Source organism: Dasypus novemcinctus, chromosome 12 (assembly GCF_030445035.2).
Source record: "Dasypus novemcinctus isolate mDasNov1 chromosome 12, mDasNov1.1.hap2, whole genome shotgun sequence".
Taxonomy (NCBI): Eukaryota; Metazoa; Chordata; class Mammalia; order Cingulata; family Dasypodidae; genus Dasypus; species Dasypus novemcinctus.
This window is the reverse complement of record NC_080684.1, coordinates 32,041,334-32,058,658: the sequence shown is the minus strand read 5'-3', so window position 1 is coordinate 32,058,658 and position 17,325 is coordinate 32,041,334. Positions and strand designations below refer to the sequence as shown.

General features: G+C 37.9%; 1 protein-coding gene across 5 annotated transcripts in view; it reads right to left on the bottom strand.

The window, feature by feature from the left end:
- The window catches only part of CBX5 (chromobox 5), a 37,865-nt gene that overhangs the window by 19,630 nt on the left and 910 nt on the right, over positions 1 to 17,325 (bottom strand). Inside the window, exons 1-2 of one of the 5 annotated variants that reach the window (XM_004462688.4) lie at positions 2,930 to 3,066; positions 923 to 1,101 (exon numbers count right to left, since the gene is read on the bottom strand). In XM_004462688.4, the coding sequence (XP_004462745.1) occupies positions 923 to 1,059 (137 nt within the window). In that variant the 5' untranslated portion in view covers positions 1,060 to 1,101; positions 2,930 to 3,066. Of the gene's footprint in view, positions 1 to 922; positions 1,102 to 1,494; positions 1,514 to 2,416; positions 2,436 to 2,688; positions 3,067 to 17,325 lie in introns of those variants that run through there. The other 4 variants (XM_004462687.4, XM_058308079.2, XM_058308078.2 and 1 more) reach the window with 4 other exon arrangements.

The following is a 17,325-nucleotide window of genomic DNA, read 5'->3' as shown; positions in this document are numbered from 1 at the left end:
AGGCAGAATACCTAATGATTATATAACCAAGTAATTCACCTTCAAGCTATCTCTTTTATGCTTCAATATGTACCTAGTCCTATTTCTTCGTAAGTAATCTACTTTAGCATTTCAATATAAAGAGTTATTGCCAAAGATTCTAGTCAACAATTCAGTATTATTCTTAAAGCTCACTGACTTAAAAGAAGGTCTTAAAAGCCTTAAAAAGTAATAAATAAATGGATAAAGCAAATATATTAAAATGTTAATTGTAGAAACTAGGGTGGTATGTATCTGAGGGTTCACTGTAAATTTCTTTTGCCTTGGATGTATGGTTGAAAGTTTTTCAAAACAAAATGTTGGGAAAAAAATATGATCTCAGATTTAAGTCTCTCCGTAAGATGGGTGATTTGTCTCGTGACACTTCTGAGATCCAAGGATCATTTTGGAGAGTTATGGTCATCTAGAGGATTAACTTTTTTTTTTGCTTAACTTAACCATGTGTTTTAGCTTAGTTGTATCCAAAAGAAACAGTAACAAGTTTACACTACTTACCCTGCGTTTATCACGTGTCAGGCTCTGTACATCCACCCAACAGCCTTATGAAGTACTATTTCTTATCCCTATTTTATAGAGGGAAAAAAGACTGAGTAATTTAACCTAGGTCACCCAGCCATAATTGGTGGAGCTAGAATATGGACCCAGGCAATCTGACTCCTGAGTCTGTGCTCCTGACCAATTCATTATACTTCTTCTCAGAAGCAGTAGCAACAAGACATCAGATCCACAAAGGTGGAGACTTTGTTTAGTTTACTGCTGTGTCTGTGATTTCTTAGGAAAGGCGTAAAGGTGGGGAAAAGACAAAGATGGTGGTGGTTCCCGGGGAAGTAAGCCAAGGGTGTCTACCTCTGCAGAGCCCTAAAGCCTGAGAGAGGACACTTACTCAGAAAAGCCTTTCCACTTCAGTAGGTATTCCACTTGCCCTTTAACTACACGCCTGTCTAGCACCTTCTCCACGACATATTCCTCCTCATCTTCTGAAGACGAACTGTCAGCTGTCCGCTTGGTTTTCTTTCCCATGTCGCACACTATTTCACCCGAAGGACTAAGGCCACCAGGTTCCTAAAAATGGAAAAGATAAAATGGTTAGAATTTATTAGAGGAGTTAAAGTTTTCTGTCTCCTGTTCATAGGATGTAGAGGGTCTAACACATAGTTGGCATGTAGCCTTCTCTCAGGTCTTACAGCATTCTACAAATTCTACCTGAGAATTGAAAAAAATAAATAAAAATGAATGGGTCAATCTCTACTTCCCTATCTACAATTTTTCCTTCAACTAAAGAGGTCAAAATTATTAGATACCACAATTGTTGAACTCCTCTAATAATTCCAGGTTCTAAAAAGACAAGTAGAGTAGCATGTTACTCCTGGCTACTTTTGTGACTGTTTGTAAGACAAGAACTCCAAGAGAAGTAAGGAAAACCTTCAGTCCAAAGAACTGTAATATAATTATAACCTTTTCCTCCAAGGTGCATGAGGTTCTGTATAAAAATGAAAAAAGCCAGCAAATCCAACTTTTTCTCCTCTGAGCATCTTGACCAGGTTCTTAGAAGCACAGAAAAAAGGCCACTCAGGAATCTTTCACCACATTTTCAGCGACTCGGTACATTTCACTTAAACAAATTGGGCTTGTCCCTTCAGAGCATTCATCAGCTCACAAAGCAAGGCTGAATGACATCTCCAACACACTAAGCCTCCTTTAGCAAGTTCATATGGGGGTGGGGAAGGAGGCAGAGGAGAAAAAGATTTTAGTCCTAAGATTCAAAATTAGTCACTGTGTTGTTCAGTAATTCCCAAGGTTCAACTAACCAAAACAGTCAAGAAGGTACCTCTCCTCTTCACATCTGAAGTTGACTTTGAGCCAAAGGAAGAGGAGGAGGAGGAAAAAGAAGTCTGGTCCCAGACTCAGCATCAACATGAAGCCTCAAAACACAGAGGAACCATTCATAGGCCCAAGGAAAGCTGAAGCAAGGCTACACAAATGGAAATTGAGTTAAACTCAGAAATATGCACACCAGGGGTACTCAACAGAGAATCTTTTTTTTTTTTTTTAATTCCCACGATGTTGTTGCCATAATCATTTTTAAGAATTCTTCCTTAACCATGTTAAATGGTGCCTACAGTCTGAATTACAGAGTAACAGAACTGTTTTCTTAGCTGGACTCCATTTTTATTTTGCTGTCATCTTTAAAGATATTTTTCAGCACTCCCTAAAATCTCTCCATTGACCAGAAGACCACTCTCAGGAACAGGGAAGGCGAAACCAATCTCAAAATTATGCTCAAGCTGAGTTGCATATCTCAATTTACTTCAAATTAGCAAAATCTAAGGAATTATTCCAAGGATATACAGTTGGAAACCACATCTCCAAAACTTACTAGCAAAAGGTCTGCACACCCGAAAAACTGCCTGAACCATTATTGTCCTGTAATAAAACTAAGCTTTCATTAAAATACTTTATTAGGAAGAGAGAATGTGGGAAGAATATAGGTAGGGGTTTTTAAATAATTTTTCCCATGGATTTGGAAAAGAGCCCTAAGCTTCAAGAAAATATATCCAATCTTGTTTGAAATAAAAACAGCCTCCGGCCTCAACAGAAACAGGAAATGTCATAATCCAGGGAGAGTACCCCACCCCCACCCTCACTCACCTTGGAATTTCCGGGAGCTGAGCAGTACAGGTCAGAGCGCGGGGGTTAAAACCAGCCCCGTGTAGGATGCATGCAGTTAAGCATTGTGACTATGGCCTCCCCTGCCTCACCAGGAAAACAAGGATTTATATATGTGTTCTTCAGTTTGAGGGAGGAAAGAGGAAAATCTCCCTTTATACCTTCATGCAGAATAGGAGCCCCCAAAGGTAGAAGATGAATGGGGGTTCCCTCCTTTACCTACCGGATTGCCCCAGTTCTTTCTTTCCCTCTGGGCTAACAGGAGGGGCCTCCCCTCCCAGGTCTGGGGCTTGGCGGGCTGGAAGCTCCCCCGCCCCCACCCAGCTGCCTGGGCGCCACTGCGCAGCTGTCCCAGTCCGTTGCCATGGCTACTGGCAGCAGTACTCGACTAAGGGGGGGAAGAGGCAAACGGAAAAGTTAAAAGGCTTAACTTTCCTTTTCAGTGAAGACAGGGTGGAGAAGTTGGAAAGTACCTCCCTTGGCCTCAAGGCTAAGGCATTCAGTACTCAAGGGAATTGCTTCTTGGGTTTTAAATTCAAAATCTGTGCTTATTTCTCAGAGAGCGCTAGGAATTGATCGATACCATTTTAATATACTCTAACAGGATTACGGCCCAGTTGGCAGGGGGAGGGGAAAGGCTAGGCCCTTCTACAACAGGATCCACGAGCCCCCGCCCCTTGCAATCCAGCCCACCAGAAGCACTTTGAACAAGGTCTTTGTACCATCTGTCTCTGAACAGATAATTAAAATTGCTGGGTGGGGGAAGCAGGATGGAGGAGGAGAAGGGGAAATATCTCAAAGATATTATAAAACTTGCCTGCTTTGGGGAATTACTAGATACACATTTTCAACTGAAATTATAGGCAGAAAACATTTTAATCCCTAACAAATTGGAAAAAAATAAAAAAAGGTGCAGAGGGAAGACTCCAGCCACAATCATTGTTAAATTTAAGACTACTTCTCATTAGTTATTCTTGTAATGTTATCAAACTGATTTAAGAATAATTATTACCCACCGGATAATTATGAGTATATAATACAACAAACAACTCCCTATAACAATAGACTCTAATTCTTGAGAAATGAAGATACTTATACTTCCACAAATTTTCCTTTCTCCTGGCTCTAAAGAACATTTCTGAGCTCCAAAAGCAAGCTCGGCTTCACATATACCAATGGGTCTTTACAGCCAGAGATTACTGCCATAGAAGGAGAATAAGTGAAAGGGATCATGCAAAGCAACCCAATGGAGGAAAAAGCAGGGAATGGGGATTATTTAGGCTATCAAACATCAGAAACTATAGGTTATGAGAGCAAAGTAAAAAAAAAAAAAAAAGCAATTATAGGGGGATTCCTCAAATTTGAATGGGGTCATCAGAAAATCTGAGTAAAAACCGACTTTATGGTCTCTCATTAACTTTTCTTATTTAAGGACTTTGAAAACACTGCCAAAGGAATTAGATCAAGGTTCTGATTCTGTGATTAACTTGCCATGTATAAGCTTCAGTAGAAAAATTTTACATCTAACCCCATAACACTAAAACGGGCCAAATAAATCTATTGTCTATCACGGGAAAGAAAGAGTTTATTTTGAAACTAAAGAGTTGTTAAGTTCCCCAAAGACAAGCTTTTGTGAAAAAAAAAAAAAAAAGAAAAATGCTAGGGCCGAACCAAACATAACAGCAGCAGGAAATTATGTGACCTTCCAAATTCCTGGCCTGTTAACAAAATCACATGCTATAGGGTAAAGTAACTCCTGCAGCTCAACATGTTAGTAGATAGCAAGAAAAGAACAGTGTCTTTGTTAACCACACCAGAAAATTAATAAACCTTCAGAGAACAGGGCAGGTATATTTTCTCAAGGATAAAATACTTACTGTTACTGCTTAAAACTCAGAAAAGTAATGTAGATTGCAGAATGAAAGACTACTAGCAATTCTACAAAGGAATAAAAGACAGGAAAGAATGACAACAACACTAACATTTTAGTGAAACCTTTCAAAAAAAAAAGTGAATTTCAGTAAGGAAAAAGGACAAAAATATTCTAGTGTCCACCCTGCCTCCTAAAACATCAGGAAATAGATCAATTCCCTCCCTCCTTCCCTTAAGAACTGCCTAAAGGGCACATGGGCTGAAGTCTTTTACTCTTTTGGAAATGGGTTTTTTAACAGCTGACAAATCAAATTGGGCCTGATGCCAGAAGTCAGAGTCCAACCATAATATTCTGTAAAGAATGGCATGCAATTGTCTTGTAAATCTCCCAGACAATCACAGATCAGAAACTGGCAAGGATGACGACATAGTTCTGATGGAATGTGTCTTATCTTAACCTTGAAGTTACAGATCTGCTCAGGAGCAGCAGTAAGAAATGAGAAATGCGCTCAGACATTGGAGGGGACATAATTCTCTTTTAGACAGTGAGACCCTGTGTATTAGGGTCAAATGAAACACAAAGCCAGACGGGACAATTTAAGGGCTAGAGCCTGGACTAGATAAAGCATCAAGACTGGTGGTTCACGCTGAGCTTAAGAGGGGGAGTGTTCCAGTATGAGAAATGAGACATGGCTGGCAGAATGATGGAGTGATGAAGGTAGAATCCTGATACCATGACGGAAGGAAGAGAAGACGAGCCTCTGAGCAGCCAGCGTTGGGCGCAACCTTATCCTTGTGGAAATCTCCATGGGAAGGAGTGAACAGCTTCTCAAGTTCCTAGAGAGCCTTTCAGGCATAACGGCTTTCAGCCCTCTCTTGAATATGGACAAGAACTTTCTGGTAAAGGCATCAAAAACCATAGATTCTGGCAACTGAAGCCCATAAGGCTATGAGAAAACAGCAGGCCCACTTCATAGCAACAATACAAGGCGATTTCACCTTATAAACCTTCGAATTCTGGAAAAAGGCACCTAAATCAGGAATCTAGTAAGAACCCTTGAAAAAACATCAAAGGGCTTTGTGGTCAGGCACAGTCAGAACCCACATTCCAAACCGCTGACAGGAGACTTCTTTAACAGATGAATCTTGCAAGGAAAAAAAAAACAGAAAAAGAAAAAGAAGAGGTAAGGAGGTGAAGCAGAAAGGGGGGACAACATACCACATGTAAGGGCAAATGTAAAAAGCAGAAAAGCCGTCAGCCCCAGCAATTCAAGAAAAAGAGGGCATTACAGAAAGCTGGGGAAATCCAGAACAGACGTGGTTAGTATCTGCCTTAACCAGTCAATCCTGGAATCAGAAGTACCTACACAAGATCTCTGGTGTCTGCTCAGTCCAGTTCAGGCTCTGTTCCAGTTCCTTCAGTCACTGCTTTTCAAAGCCAGCCACCTTGGTGGCTTTTCTTAGATCTTGGCGTAGCACATTTTATTTTCATCATCACTTAGGAGCAAAAGCATATATAATATAATACTAATTTTTTCTCTAAGCTTGCTTTGTATTGTTCAAAAAGGAACGAAAACCAATTAGTATGTTTCCTCAGTGAATTACCCACTGAACTATTTGGAGGTGGTAGACCAAATGTCAAAATGCATAATCAATGAAATCTCTCATTTTACAGTTTCAATATAAATTCTCTAAGCCTACTAAGAAGGCAAAATCCTCCAGAATGCAAGCCAGAACTAACGAGCAAGGATGGGAGCAGCCATATGCAAAGTTCCCAATCACATGGACTAATTAAATTTGCCACTGATAGGTGACTGGAGTGGTCCAGGCTTGAGAAATTCCCACTGCTTCCCTAAGGTACCTCAGAAAAGAGAAGTGGCTTAGGTGAAGAATAAATTGTCAACTACCACAGTGTCTTCAAGGCATTCTTTAGATAGCCCTATTGCAGCAAATACACTCAATGAAAACACACCAAATTTACAGAACCATTTTAATCTACTCTATGTCTGTTCTTTGCTCTTTATGGATCTTGAAGTACCAATGGTCTTAAGTAACACACACAGCATAAAACTAAAACACCGTCTATAAAGATGTTTTCTTCCACTCGATTTATGATTTCCTAAGTATTAGCCATGTGGCATTTTAACAAAAAACAGTATAAAGATGCACATTACAGCTGTCCTGGCTGTCTCCGTTTTGTTAAATGGGCTGATAACTATCACTCCACCTCCACCAAAAGCTCATGCACACCCAATTCCAGAGGAGTTAAAAGCTTTTTAAATGTCTATTGAAAAGACTGGATTAAGAAAGAGTTGAGGAGGAAGATTAACTGTGGTTGTTAACACCCCTATCATTAACAAGCCACAGATAAAGACAACACAAACTTTATTAATAGAGAGGAGTGTCAGGAGAGGAAATGTTCTCCCTTTGGCTAGCACAGCTCCAGTTCCTGATCCTTTAGAAACCAGGCCAAGGGAGTGGATGTGGCTCAAGCAGTTGGATGCCCACTTCCCACATGGGAGGTCCTGGATTTGGTTCCCCATGCCTCCTCAAGACTAGCAAACAACAATCAGAAAGACAAGGGAGCCATATTGGGGGCTGGGGGTGGCAGGGTGGGAACAGGCCAAGGCACGGCTTCAACCACAGTTATTGTATTATTCTGGGACAAACTATCCTGTTTGTTGATTATCCATGGCTCCTGCTCCAATGAGCAAGGGAGCAAAGGGCCTTTTGTTCTTTTAGTTTAAAATATATACCTTCTAAATGGAGATAAAGGCTGCCTTGTAAATTTCACTTGACAGTTCTATCTATCCCTCAAGCTCTGACCATTAAAAAATGTAAATGAACATGGGCTACAGGATTTCAATTCAGAACCACTTGAAGTTGTCAGTCTGGTAAACCGGTATATTTAGCAGTAGCACACAAATTCTTGAATATCTCATTACCAGGTCACAATCCCACAGAATGCTGTATGAAATTTCTTTTATTAACATCTACTGGATTTCTTCTTTTGAGTGTTAGTGTTTAAATTTTTTAGTGCACAACTAAACCCACCACTGGGCCAGAGCCTAGATATCCAAATGCTCAAGATTTATGAGAAAGTAGAACTTGGCACCACTATCAGAAAATGTCTTCCAGATGGTGCTTTCCAACAACTTTACCCTTGGAAAGTAATGAACTCATATCGAGGTACCGTAATCTCATATGGGTGATAATCTCACACCCACTCTTCTCTTAATTAAATGTGATGAAGCATGAACTAGCAGATCCTGTCCCTGTCATCTCACAAAGAACTGGTGATTTCATCATAAATCTTTGTGTAGATTACTATGAGTCTTAGATTTATACTTGATCCCACTCTTGGAGATTATGTTCACAAAATATGGAAGATAAAAGAGAATTGAAATGCCACCCCCAAATAAAATCATGGCTATAAAGTGTTTTTCAAACATCAGCCATAAAATTAAGACTCAGTGCTTACCCTGGCGTCATCTAGCTTGTGCAGATTTTTTGGACATCAGCAGTTTAAGGTTTGGTTATAAGACCCCTTCAGGTAATTTCAACAAATCCACTATTTTAAGGAAGAGCCTATATTAAGCCAGACAATTTAGGATCTCTGTCTTTAACTTAGCAAAGACATTTAAGAGACCTAAATATTAATTTGTATAACCTTAAATTAAAATCTCTAAAGTAACTGTTGAAATCACTACACTAAAATCTGGTTAATACATTCTGACAAAAAAGGAGTTTCTATATCACTGGAATAAAATATAACTCAGCTCACAAAACTTCAGGGAATAAAAGAGAAAGTTCCTTCAACATACGGCATAATTTTGTGCTTCACCATTACCTAGTTGTATTTGCAAAAAGAGTCATATTGAAGTCATAGCTTACAATTTAGAAAAATAAAATCAAGCCAGTATTGAACTTTTCCCCCACACCATCCAACAGTACCCTTGGCAGGTCCTTGGCTATCTACTATGATCCTGACCAATTCCTCTCTGTAGCAATTTAAAAGCTGTAAAAAAAATAATAATAATAATGGGTGATGACAGGAGAAACAAACCCACACTAGAAGTTATTGAACCTTGCAGCTCTTTGCAAGTGTCTTTATTGACATTTAAGTGTGAGTTACAATGGCACAATATCATAAAAGTGTGTTCTACACTTCAGATACATTGATAGCTACATGCAAAGAAAGGCCCCCATCAGATAAATGGCTTAAAGGGATGGCTAATTTTAGACCACCCAGCTCTTCAACTGTTTTGACATGTTACTTAAGCCAAGTAAGATTTTTTCTTTTTGTTCGATTTCCAACTACATTCCCAATTCAAATCCTAAGCCAAAGAAAGGGATGATTAATAGTAAATCTGATCCTTGTTCAAAAACTGTTCAATTGGTTATGGAGTATTTATTGAGGGCCTAATAATGGCCAACCATTGCATAGGCCCTATGAATCCAGACTATTCTTTAGCTTAAAAGTTGAGCATTTAAAGTTTCTCCTTCCATCAGTGCTGTTAGCACCTCCACCCAAAGTTGTTACAAAAGAGGGCAACTTGTTAAAAGTGGAAAGATCAGGACTAGGAAAATGGAGATGTGGGTCCTATACCAATCAGATCATTGAAAGGGCAAATTGTAGATTCACTAAACCCTGGGCATTAATATATTTGGCCTTTTTTTATAGGTGTGCTGTGGAAAAAGAACAATAAAACACTATTTCTTCCTTAAAGGTTTTAGGTAAAATTCACCATTGAAGCCATCTGGGCCTGGAGTTTTCTTTGTGGGGAATTTTTAACTTTATTTATTTTTAAAATATATTATTTATTTTTAAAGCTTTATTTTGGGGAAGCAGATGTGGCTCAAGTGATTGGGCTCCTGCCTACCACACAGGAGGTCCATCGTTCAGTTCCCAGTGCCTCCTAAAAAAACAAGGAAGACAAACAGACACAGCAAGTGCAAAATAACAAGGGGGTGGGGAAATATTAATAAAAATAAATCTTTAACCTTTATTTTGTACATTCAATAATTGGAAATATAAACAATAATTTAAAAATAAAAATATAGTTGAATAAAAAACATTTCTCAATTAAATGTACTGGATACATACAAATTTTTTTTTAAAAAAACCATGTTACACAGTATGTTCATAGTAACACAATCATACAATATTTGTCCTTGTGTTTAGGTTGCTTCAGTCAACATTAATGTCCTTCTGGTTCATCCATGTTGTCATATGCTTTATGACTTCATTCAGCTCTTCTTACACGCGCGTAATATTCCGCCATGTGAATACACCAGTTTATTCATCAGTTTATGGACACCTGGGTTGTTTCCAACTTTAGTCAATCGTGAACACCACCTCTATGAACCTAGGTGTGCAGATGTCTATTCATGTCACTGCTCTCAGTTCTTCTGGATATATACCTAGTGGTATGGCAGGGTCATGTGGGAAGTGCATATTCAACTTCTTTAGGAACTGTCCAACATTCCTCCAGTGTCTGTCCCATTCTGCATTCCCACCAACAGTAAATAAGTGTTCCTATCTCTCCACATCCTCTTCAACATTTGTAGTTTTAATAGTGGCTATTGTGATAAGTGTGAAATGGTATCTCATTGTGGTTTCAATTTGCATTTCCCTAATCATTAGTGATATCGAGCATTTTTTCATGTGTTTTTTTTGCCATCTGTATTTCTTTTTTGGACAAATGTCTATTCAAGTCTTTTGCCCATTTTTTAATTGGGTTGTCTTTTTATTGTTCAGTTGTCACATCTCCTCTTTATATATCCTGGATATTAAAACCTTATCAGACATGTGATTTCCAAATATTTTCTCCCATTGACTGCCTTTTCACCCTTTTGACAGTCCTGTGAGGGGCAAAAGTATCTAATTTTGAAGAGGTCCCACTTGTCTTTTTCTTTTGTTGCGTGTGCTTTGGGTATAAGGTCTAAGAAACTACAACCTACTACAAGGTCTTGAAGATGTTTCCCTACATTTTCTTCTAAGTTTTATGGTCCTGGCTTTTATATTTAGGTCTTTGATCCATTTTGAGTTGATTCTTTTATAGTGAGGCTAGGAGTCCTCTTTCATTCTTTTGGTTATAGATTATCTAGTTCTCCCAGCACCATTTGTTGAACAGAACTGTTTTGTCCCATCAACAAGGACTTGGTAGCTTTGTCAAAAACTAGTTGAACATATAGGTGAGGGTTAATTTCTGGATTCTCAATTCTATTCCACTGATCGATGTGTCTATCTTTATGCCATGCTGTTTTGACCACTGTAGCTTTGTAATAAGTTTCAAGGTCAGGCAGTAAAATTCCTTCCATGTAGCTTTTCTTTTTTAGAATGTTTTTGGCTATTCGGGCACTCTTTCCCTTCCAAATGTAGTAATTGCCTTTTCCAATTCTGTAAAGTAAGCTGTTGGGTTTTGATTGGTATTACATTGAATCTATAAATCAGTTTGGGTAGGATGTGGGAAACATTTTAACTACAAATTCCATTTCCTCAGTAGATATAGGGCCACTAAGGTTCTGTATTCCTTAAGTGAGCTTTGGTAATTTAAGTCTTTTTACAGTGATTCATTTGAGACACTGGATTTACTGGCATAGTTGTTCATAATACCCCCTTATTACCTTTTAATGTCTGTATAATGAGTACTGATGATGTCCTTTTACTCCTGATATAGGTAATTTGCCTTTTTTCCTAATCAGACTTGCTCAGAGTATCAATTTGATCAAAAACGAACACTGTTTCATTTATTACTGCTTTTACCTTTATTCTGCCTTAGATTTAATTTGCACTCCTGTTTCTTAAACTTAGGTCACTGACTTTAGACCTTTCTGCTCATTTAATTGAAGTGTAATGCTATAAATTTCCCTCTAAGCAACACATTAGCCATATCCCACAAATGCAGATATGGTCTCATTTTCATTCAATTCAAAATATTTTCTATGGGGAGTGGATGCTTTCACACATGGGAGGTCCTGGGTTTGGTTCCTGGTGCCTCCTAAAAACCCACAACCAAACTAAAAATCCGAACTAATGTGGCTCAGCAGTTGACCAGCTTCCCACATACAAGGGTTCAATCCCTGGCCTAAAGGCAACACCAAAAAAATATTTTCTATTTTTCTTTGTAATTTCTTCTTTAATCCATAGGTTGCTCAGAAGTGTGTTGCTTAAGTTTCCAAATTTTGGAGATTTTTCAGTTTTGATTTCTCTAATTTCATTCCATTATAGTCAGAAAACATACTTTTATGGTCAAATCCTTTTAAATTTCAGACTCTTTTATGGCCCAAGAAGATGGCCTACTGTGGTAAATGTTCCATGTGGGCTTGAAAAGAATGTGTATTCTCTTCATGAGCAGAGTATTCTATGTCAATTAGATCAGATTCGCTGGTAGGGTTGTTCAAGGGTTCTCTCTTCAGCTCTATCAGGTTTTTCCTTCATGTATCCTGAAACTTTATTAGTTGTATAAACATTTAGGATTGTTATGTCTGCTTCATGAATTGATCCCTTTATCACCTGGTCTACTGTTAGTTATGTGCCCTACCTATCTCATAAGTCTGTTATGGAAAAAGAACAAGAAAAAAGAAAACACTTTTTAAAAATATTCAGTAAATAGAAAGTAAAATGTTTCATAATAAAGTTAAAAATATCTACTGCATTTTCTGAGTTTATCTTTTTTATCTATGCTTTTCTTCAACTACTCATACATAAACAAGTTTTGCCTATGTTTTATCAGATCCTTACACAGAATTTATTGTTGTGAAATACTCAGCAAATTAGCAGTATATTACCCTCCTCAACTCCCTGGGAGGTAAGTGAGTCTTACTGATTTAGGAATGAGAAACAAGGCACACAGAGTTCAAGGACTTGCCACAGAAACCAAATTTAAGATATGATTTCCCAGGCTGTTAGCTGACCTCTTTAGCACAGGGCATTTTATTCCGACATAATAATACCCATTGGCTCAGATATGAACTCGCTTTATTCTAAGAAATGTAGATTACAATCAGAGAAATACTTGGATTCAATTTGGAAGAAATGAATTAAAAACTATGGTGCTTTATAAAACTTTATTTTGAAACAGTCCTTTCAACGACAGCATCTCAACCCCAGGCTTTCTAGTGTCCTTCCTAGCAGTGAAGTACAATGAAGACAGGCTCTTGGTAAACCTAAAGAATGAGATTGCATGTGAACATTTTTACACTCTTCATGATCTCTTTTCTTTCAGGTAGAAAATGTGTCCGTGTTTTAACTTTGACAGACTGCTACTGCATGGAAAGGAAATCCAGACCACACAGATCACATTCAGGATGAGAGTAAAAACAGCCCAGCTAGCTACTCCATTACACCATTTATAGAAAATCTTTTCTTTAAAAAGGTTTAAACACACACTTAACAAGGTACAGGTCTGTTGTCCTGTGTTAAGTCCCTGAGGAGTTGGCATGCAACAACTCAGCTTCTGTTACTCAAGTCCGAGGCAAGACTACCACAGCACTATGTTGGCCCAAAATGTTAGAATGAGTCCTTGATTTGCACTTACAGTTACTGACTTCAAAAACTACCTCCAGGAAGACAATAGGAACCACTTCACAAAAATCTTAGGTCTAGACGCTCGTTAGCTATACCTGTCCAACATCTTCCACCTAAGATGAAGAAACTAAGGACCAAAGAATTCAAATGGCTCACCCATGGATTACACTACTAGTTCACGCAAAGTGGAAAATCACCCAGGACTCCTGGGCCAGTTTTGTTTTTTTCTTTTACCTCTCTCATTTTTTAAAATAACTTCTTTCTTGAATTTCAGGTCAAATTTATTTGGATAGGAGTTAGGGAACCATGGTATGGTAAACTGAATGGGGTTCCCCAAAAACCATATCTATGCCCCAATCTCCTGAACCCGATCTATTACCTTACATGGTAAAAAAATGTGATTAAGTTAATCTTGAGAGGAGGTGTTTATCTTGAATTATCCAATGGGCCCTGAACACAAAGAGATGCAGCCAACAGCCTCCAGAAGCTGAAAGAGGCAAGGGACAGATACTCCCTTAGCACTCAAAAGGGAGTGTGGCCTTGCTGACGCCTTGATTCCAGACTTCTGGCCTCCAGACCTGTGAGAGAATAAATTTCTGTTGTTTTAAGTTACCCAGTTTGTGGTAATTTGTTACAACAACCATAGAAAACAAATACACCAGGGAAGTAAAATGTTGAAAATCATAAACTGGGCATACATAAAACTGAGTACTGATCCAAAAATAATTGTGCTTCAAGTGACCTAAAGAACGCTTAAACCTTTAATCCCTCATTTCAAAGGGTGAACTGAGGCAATCAGAGGATGCAATTTGCCAAAAAAATTTTTTTGGCAGACTTGAGAAGACAAATTCAGAAAAGGTCTAGTATTTACAGAGCTACTAAGAACAGTGTACGTTTTTCCTCAAACATGCTACTTGGTAGAGCTCCTGGACAGACTAAACATAGGCAGCAGTTGTCATTGTGGGTATTCTGCCAACACAAGTGTAAAGTTGTCATCAGAAATGAATATGTGGCTTCGAGTGGCTTCCAGAAATCCAACAAATCTACATTTGGACTCTGCACAAGCCAAATCCTCTAAGGATGGACTCCCCTTGAGTACACTGTCAGTAAAAGGCATCCTCTATAAGCTTAAGCAGGGAATAGAAATTATTTTAAAAATCAATATCCAAGCTCTCTCTGTCAAGAGGAGCCCACATCAAATCTTAGTATTTTCATCCTTCTCTCCCACTTCTCAGCAAACTCTGTTCTTTCCCCCCATTTCCCAATAAATTCTTTTTACTGGCCTAAAATAAATAAATAAAATAAAATCAGTAACAAGTTTGTCATTAAAGCTCAACTTTTAAAGAAAAAAAATAAAATCGTATCAATATCCACAGCACAGTTTTAGGCCCAATTTCATGTAAGGTGACTAGAAATAAAAATAGACCCAGGGAAAACATACACACACACACAAAAGAAACCAGAAATAATTTACCAGGGGTTATTATTAAATGAGCTCCTTCTAATGATATGGAAATCATGCTATGTGGTTAAATATAATGGTTCAATGAAAGTCAAAAACACTCAGTAGTTCTCAGAAACCTTCCCCTCCTTTCTAACACTGCTGTCAAGGGCTCCGAGAATTTCCAGAACTTTCCTCGAGACATAAAAATCCAGTCATTTCTGATGTTCCTTCTTTTTCCCCAACTATCATCCTATACAAATAGAAGCTTTCTACTTAGTTTTCAGACAGACTAGTGAAAATGTTTCATTTTTCCCTTCTAGTGAATAATTCTTTTAGTTTTATTTTCCCTGTGCCTTGAAGTTCCAAGCAGAAATGTTTTTAAAATTTAACTTTTGCAACATATGTTCAACACTTTGTATTGTTAACAATGGTACAAGTTAACAACCAAATCAGGATCTCTAAAGTCAAGACATAAAACATGGAAGTTAGTTTTTCAATGTGATGTGATAAGTTCAGGACTTCAATGAAAAATTATCCATTTAAATTTCCGCACCAGAGAGAAATGTTCATCAGACCTATTAACTATTACACTGGAAGGGAATTCAAATAAGACAAGCAAATTTTACTTGCACAAAGTGGTAAACTAGGAAGCCTGTGTTCCCCCGCTTCTCCAAACTGGTTCTCTACACAGTGGTAAGCTGTGAAATCAATTCAGTGGAAATGGACAGTCTTTTTCATAAAATCAAATAGTATACTGTAGGTGAGAAATACCAAGAGTGCTTTGTACATAGTATTTGTTTAGTGAAACTTGTATACAGGGATAATAAAATGTATTTCTTACTGAGGGAAACAGTCAAAAAGTTTCTGAGACATTGATTCAAAAGATTCTCAGGAAAGAGGCTTATATCCAGTGAAAATGTAAGAAGCACCTGAAGTGTACCATCTTCAAATACATACTTACAGTTCTTTTAGGAAGCCCAACAAACACAAGATGTAATCAACCATACTTTTTAATTGCAATCATGTTTAAAAAAAAAAAACCTTAATGAGATTTTCCTTTTATCAAATATAACTTATCAAGACTCTGAAGAGATTACCCAAGAGGTAATTACTAGGATTTAGCTATCCACTTACCATCAAAGGCCACTCCCTTAGCACTTCAGCCATCTATTCCCTCCTATACCTAATTTCCAATTGGTAAAAAAAAAAAGATTTTGATAATTTGAACATCTGCCATATTTTGGAGCAATGGTTTTCAACAGGCGAAAATTTTGACCACCACCCCCATCCACCACCCCTCAAGACAGCTGGCAATGTCTACAGACATTGTGGTTGTCTCAATTTGGGGTGAAGGTAGGTTGAGACACTACTGATATTTAGTGGGTAGAAGCCAGGGATGCTACTAAACATCCTACAATGCTCAGGACAGCCTCCAAAGCAAAGAATTATCCAGCTCAAAATGTCATAGTGAATAGGTTGAGAAACTGTTTTAGATTAAGATTGTATTCCTTTCAAACCTAAATAAAATGGGAACAGATACGCTTAACTTGTCTCACTTTAGTTCTTAAAAAGTAAGTAGCTGGGGAGCGGATGTAGCTCAGTGGTTGAGCACCTGCTTCCCATGTACAAGGTCCTGGGTTCAATCCCCCGTACCTCCTAAAAGAAAAAAAAAAGTAAGTAGCTGCATGATTATCATAGGTACAAATAGGTTTGCAACCAGATTAAAGTAAGTTTGTCCTTTTACAAGTGTCAGAGAACATGGATCTTGTTTTACATTTACATTTTTGTGGCAGTAAATCAGAAGAGTCTCTAATCTTAAGTGTACTTTATATATAGTTTATTACAGTATTTACTTTTCTCTTGACCCTAAATGAATCAATGATCAACAAAGCAGTAAAGATTCTGATATGGCCAATATGTAATGAAAACTTATATAATTTTCCAAAACATCCTGGAATAAGCAGAGTGGGCAACACCAACAGGAGGACTGCCTGTAAAATAAATACCTTAAAGGAAATATAATCAAAAAGCAATGAATTATCTGGATGATGAATCTTCCTTTCCCCAAACATCAAAATATATCATTCCCCTTAAACAACTTCCGTCTTATCCAAATTCAGACATTCTCAAAAGAACAGCAGAAATCTCTAAGGGTGTAAAGAAAACCATATTCTAAACATGGTGGGGGAGGCGTTCCTCAGAAAAAGAGACTAAGAGAAAGGCACGGGGACATGGACAATTCCTGTTGTAAAGCACTTAGCACTATGCCTAGCCCCTACTAAGTTCTCAAAGTTACTTATTTTCATACTGAGAATCACCTTAGTTCTTAAGGGGTGGTGAGTAGATGACTGTGACTGGAATAAAACAAAAACAAAAGACTCAATTGGTTTATTGTTTTGTCTGTTTAATTGTGGTAACATATACTACATAATATTCCCTATTTTAACCACTTTCATGTGCACAATTCAGTGATATTAACTACATTCACGATATTATATTACCATTATATCTATTACTTGCCTTTATTTTTTAAATGCCAAATTATTATCCCTCCAAAGATTTCAACACTAGGGGAAAGACTTAAGTGCCCACGGATCAACCCAGCCTGCCTCTTCCCATCGTGTCTCAAGAGGTAGTATACTTTAGTATTCGGCTTTCCAAAAACTTTTCCTACGGACTTATAAATGTATCTAATTTGTCCGTAGAAATATGCATTATTATTTTATACATTTTTCTCGGATGTCTTTCCATGACAGTATCTAGAGATCTG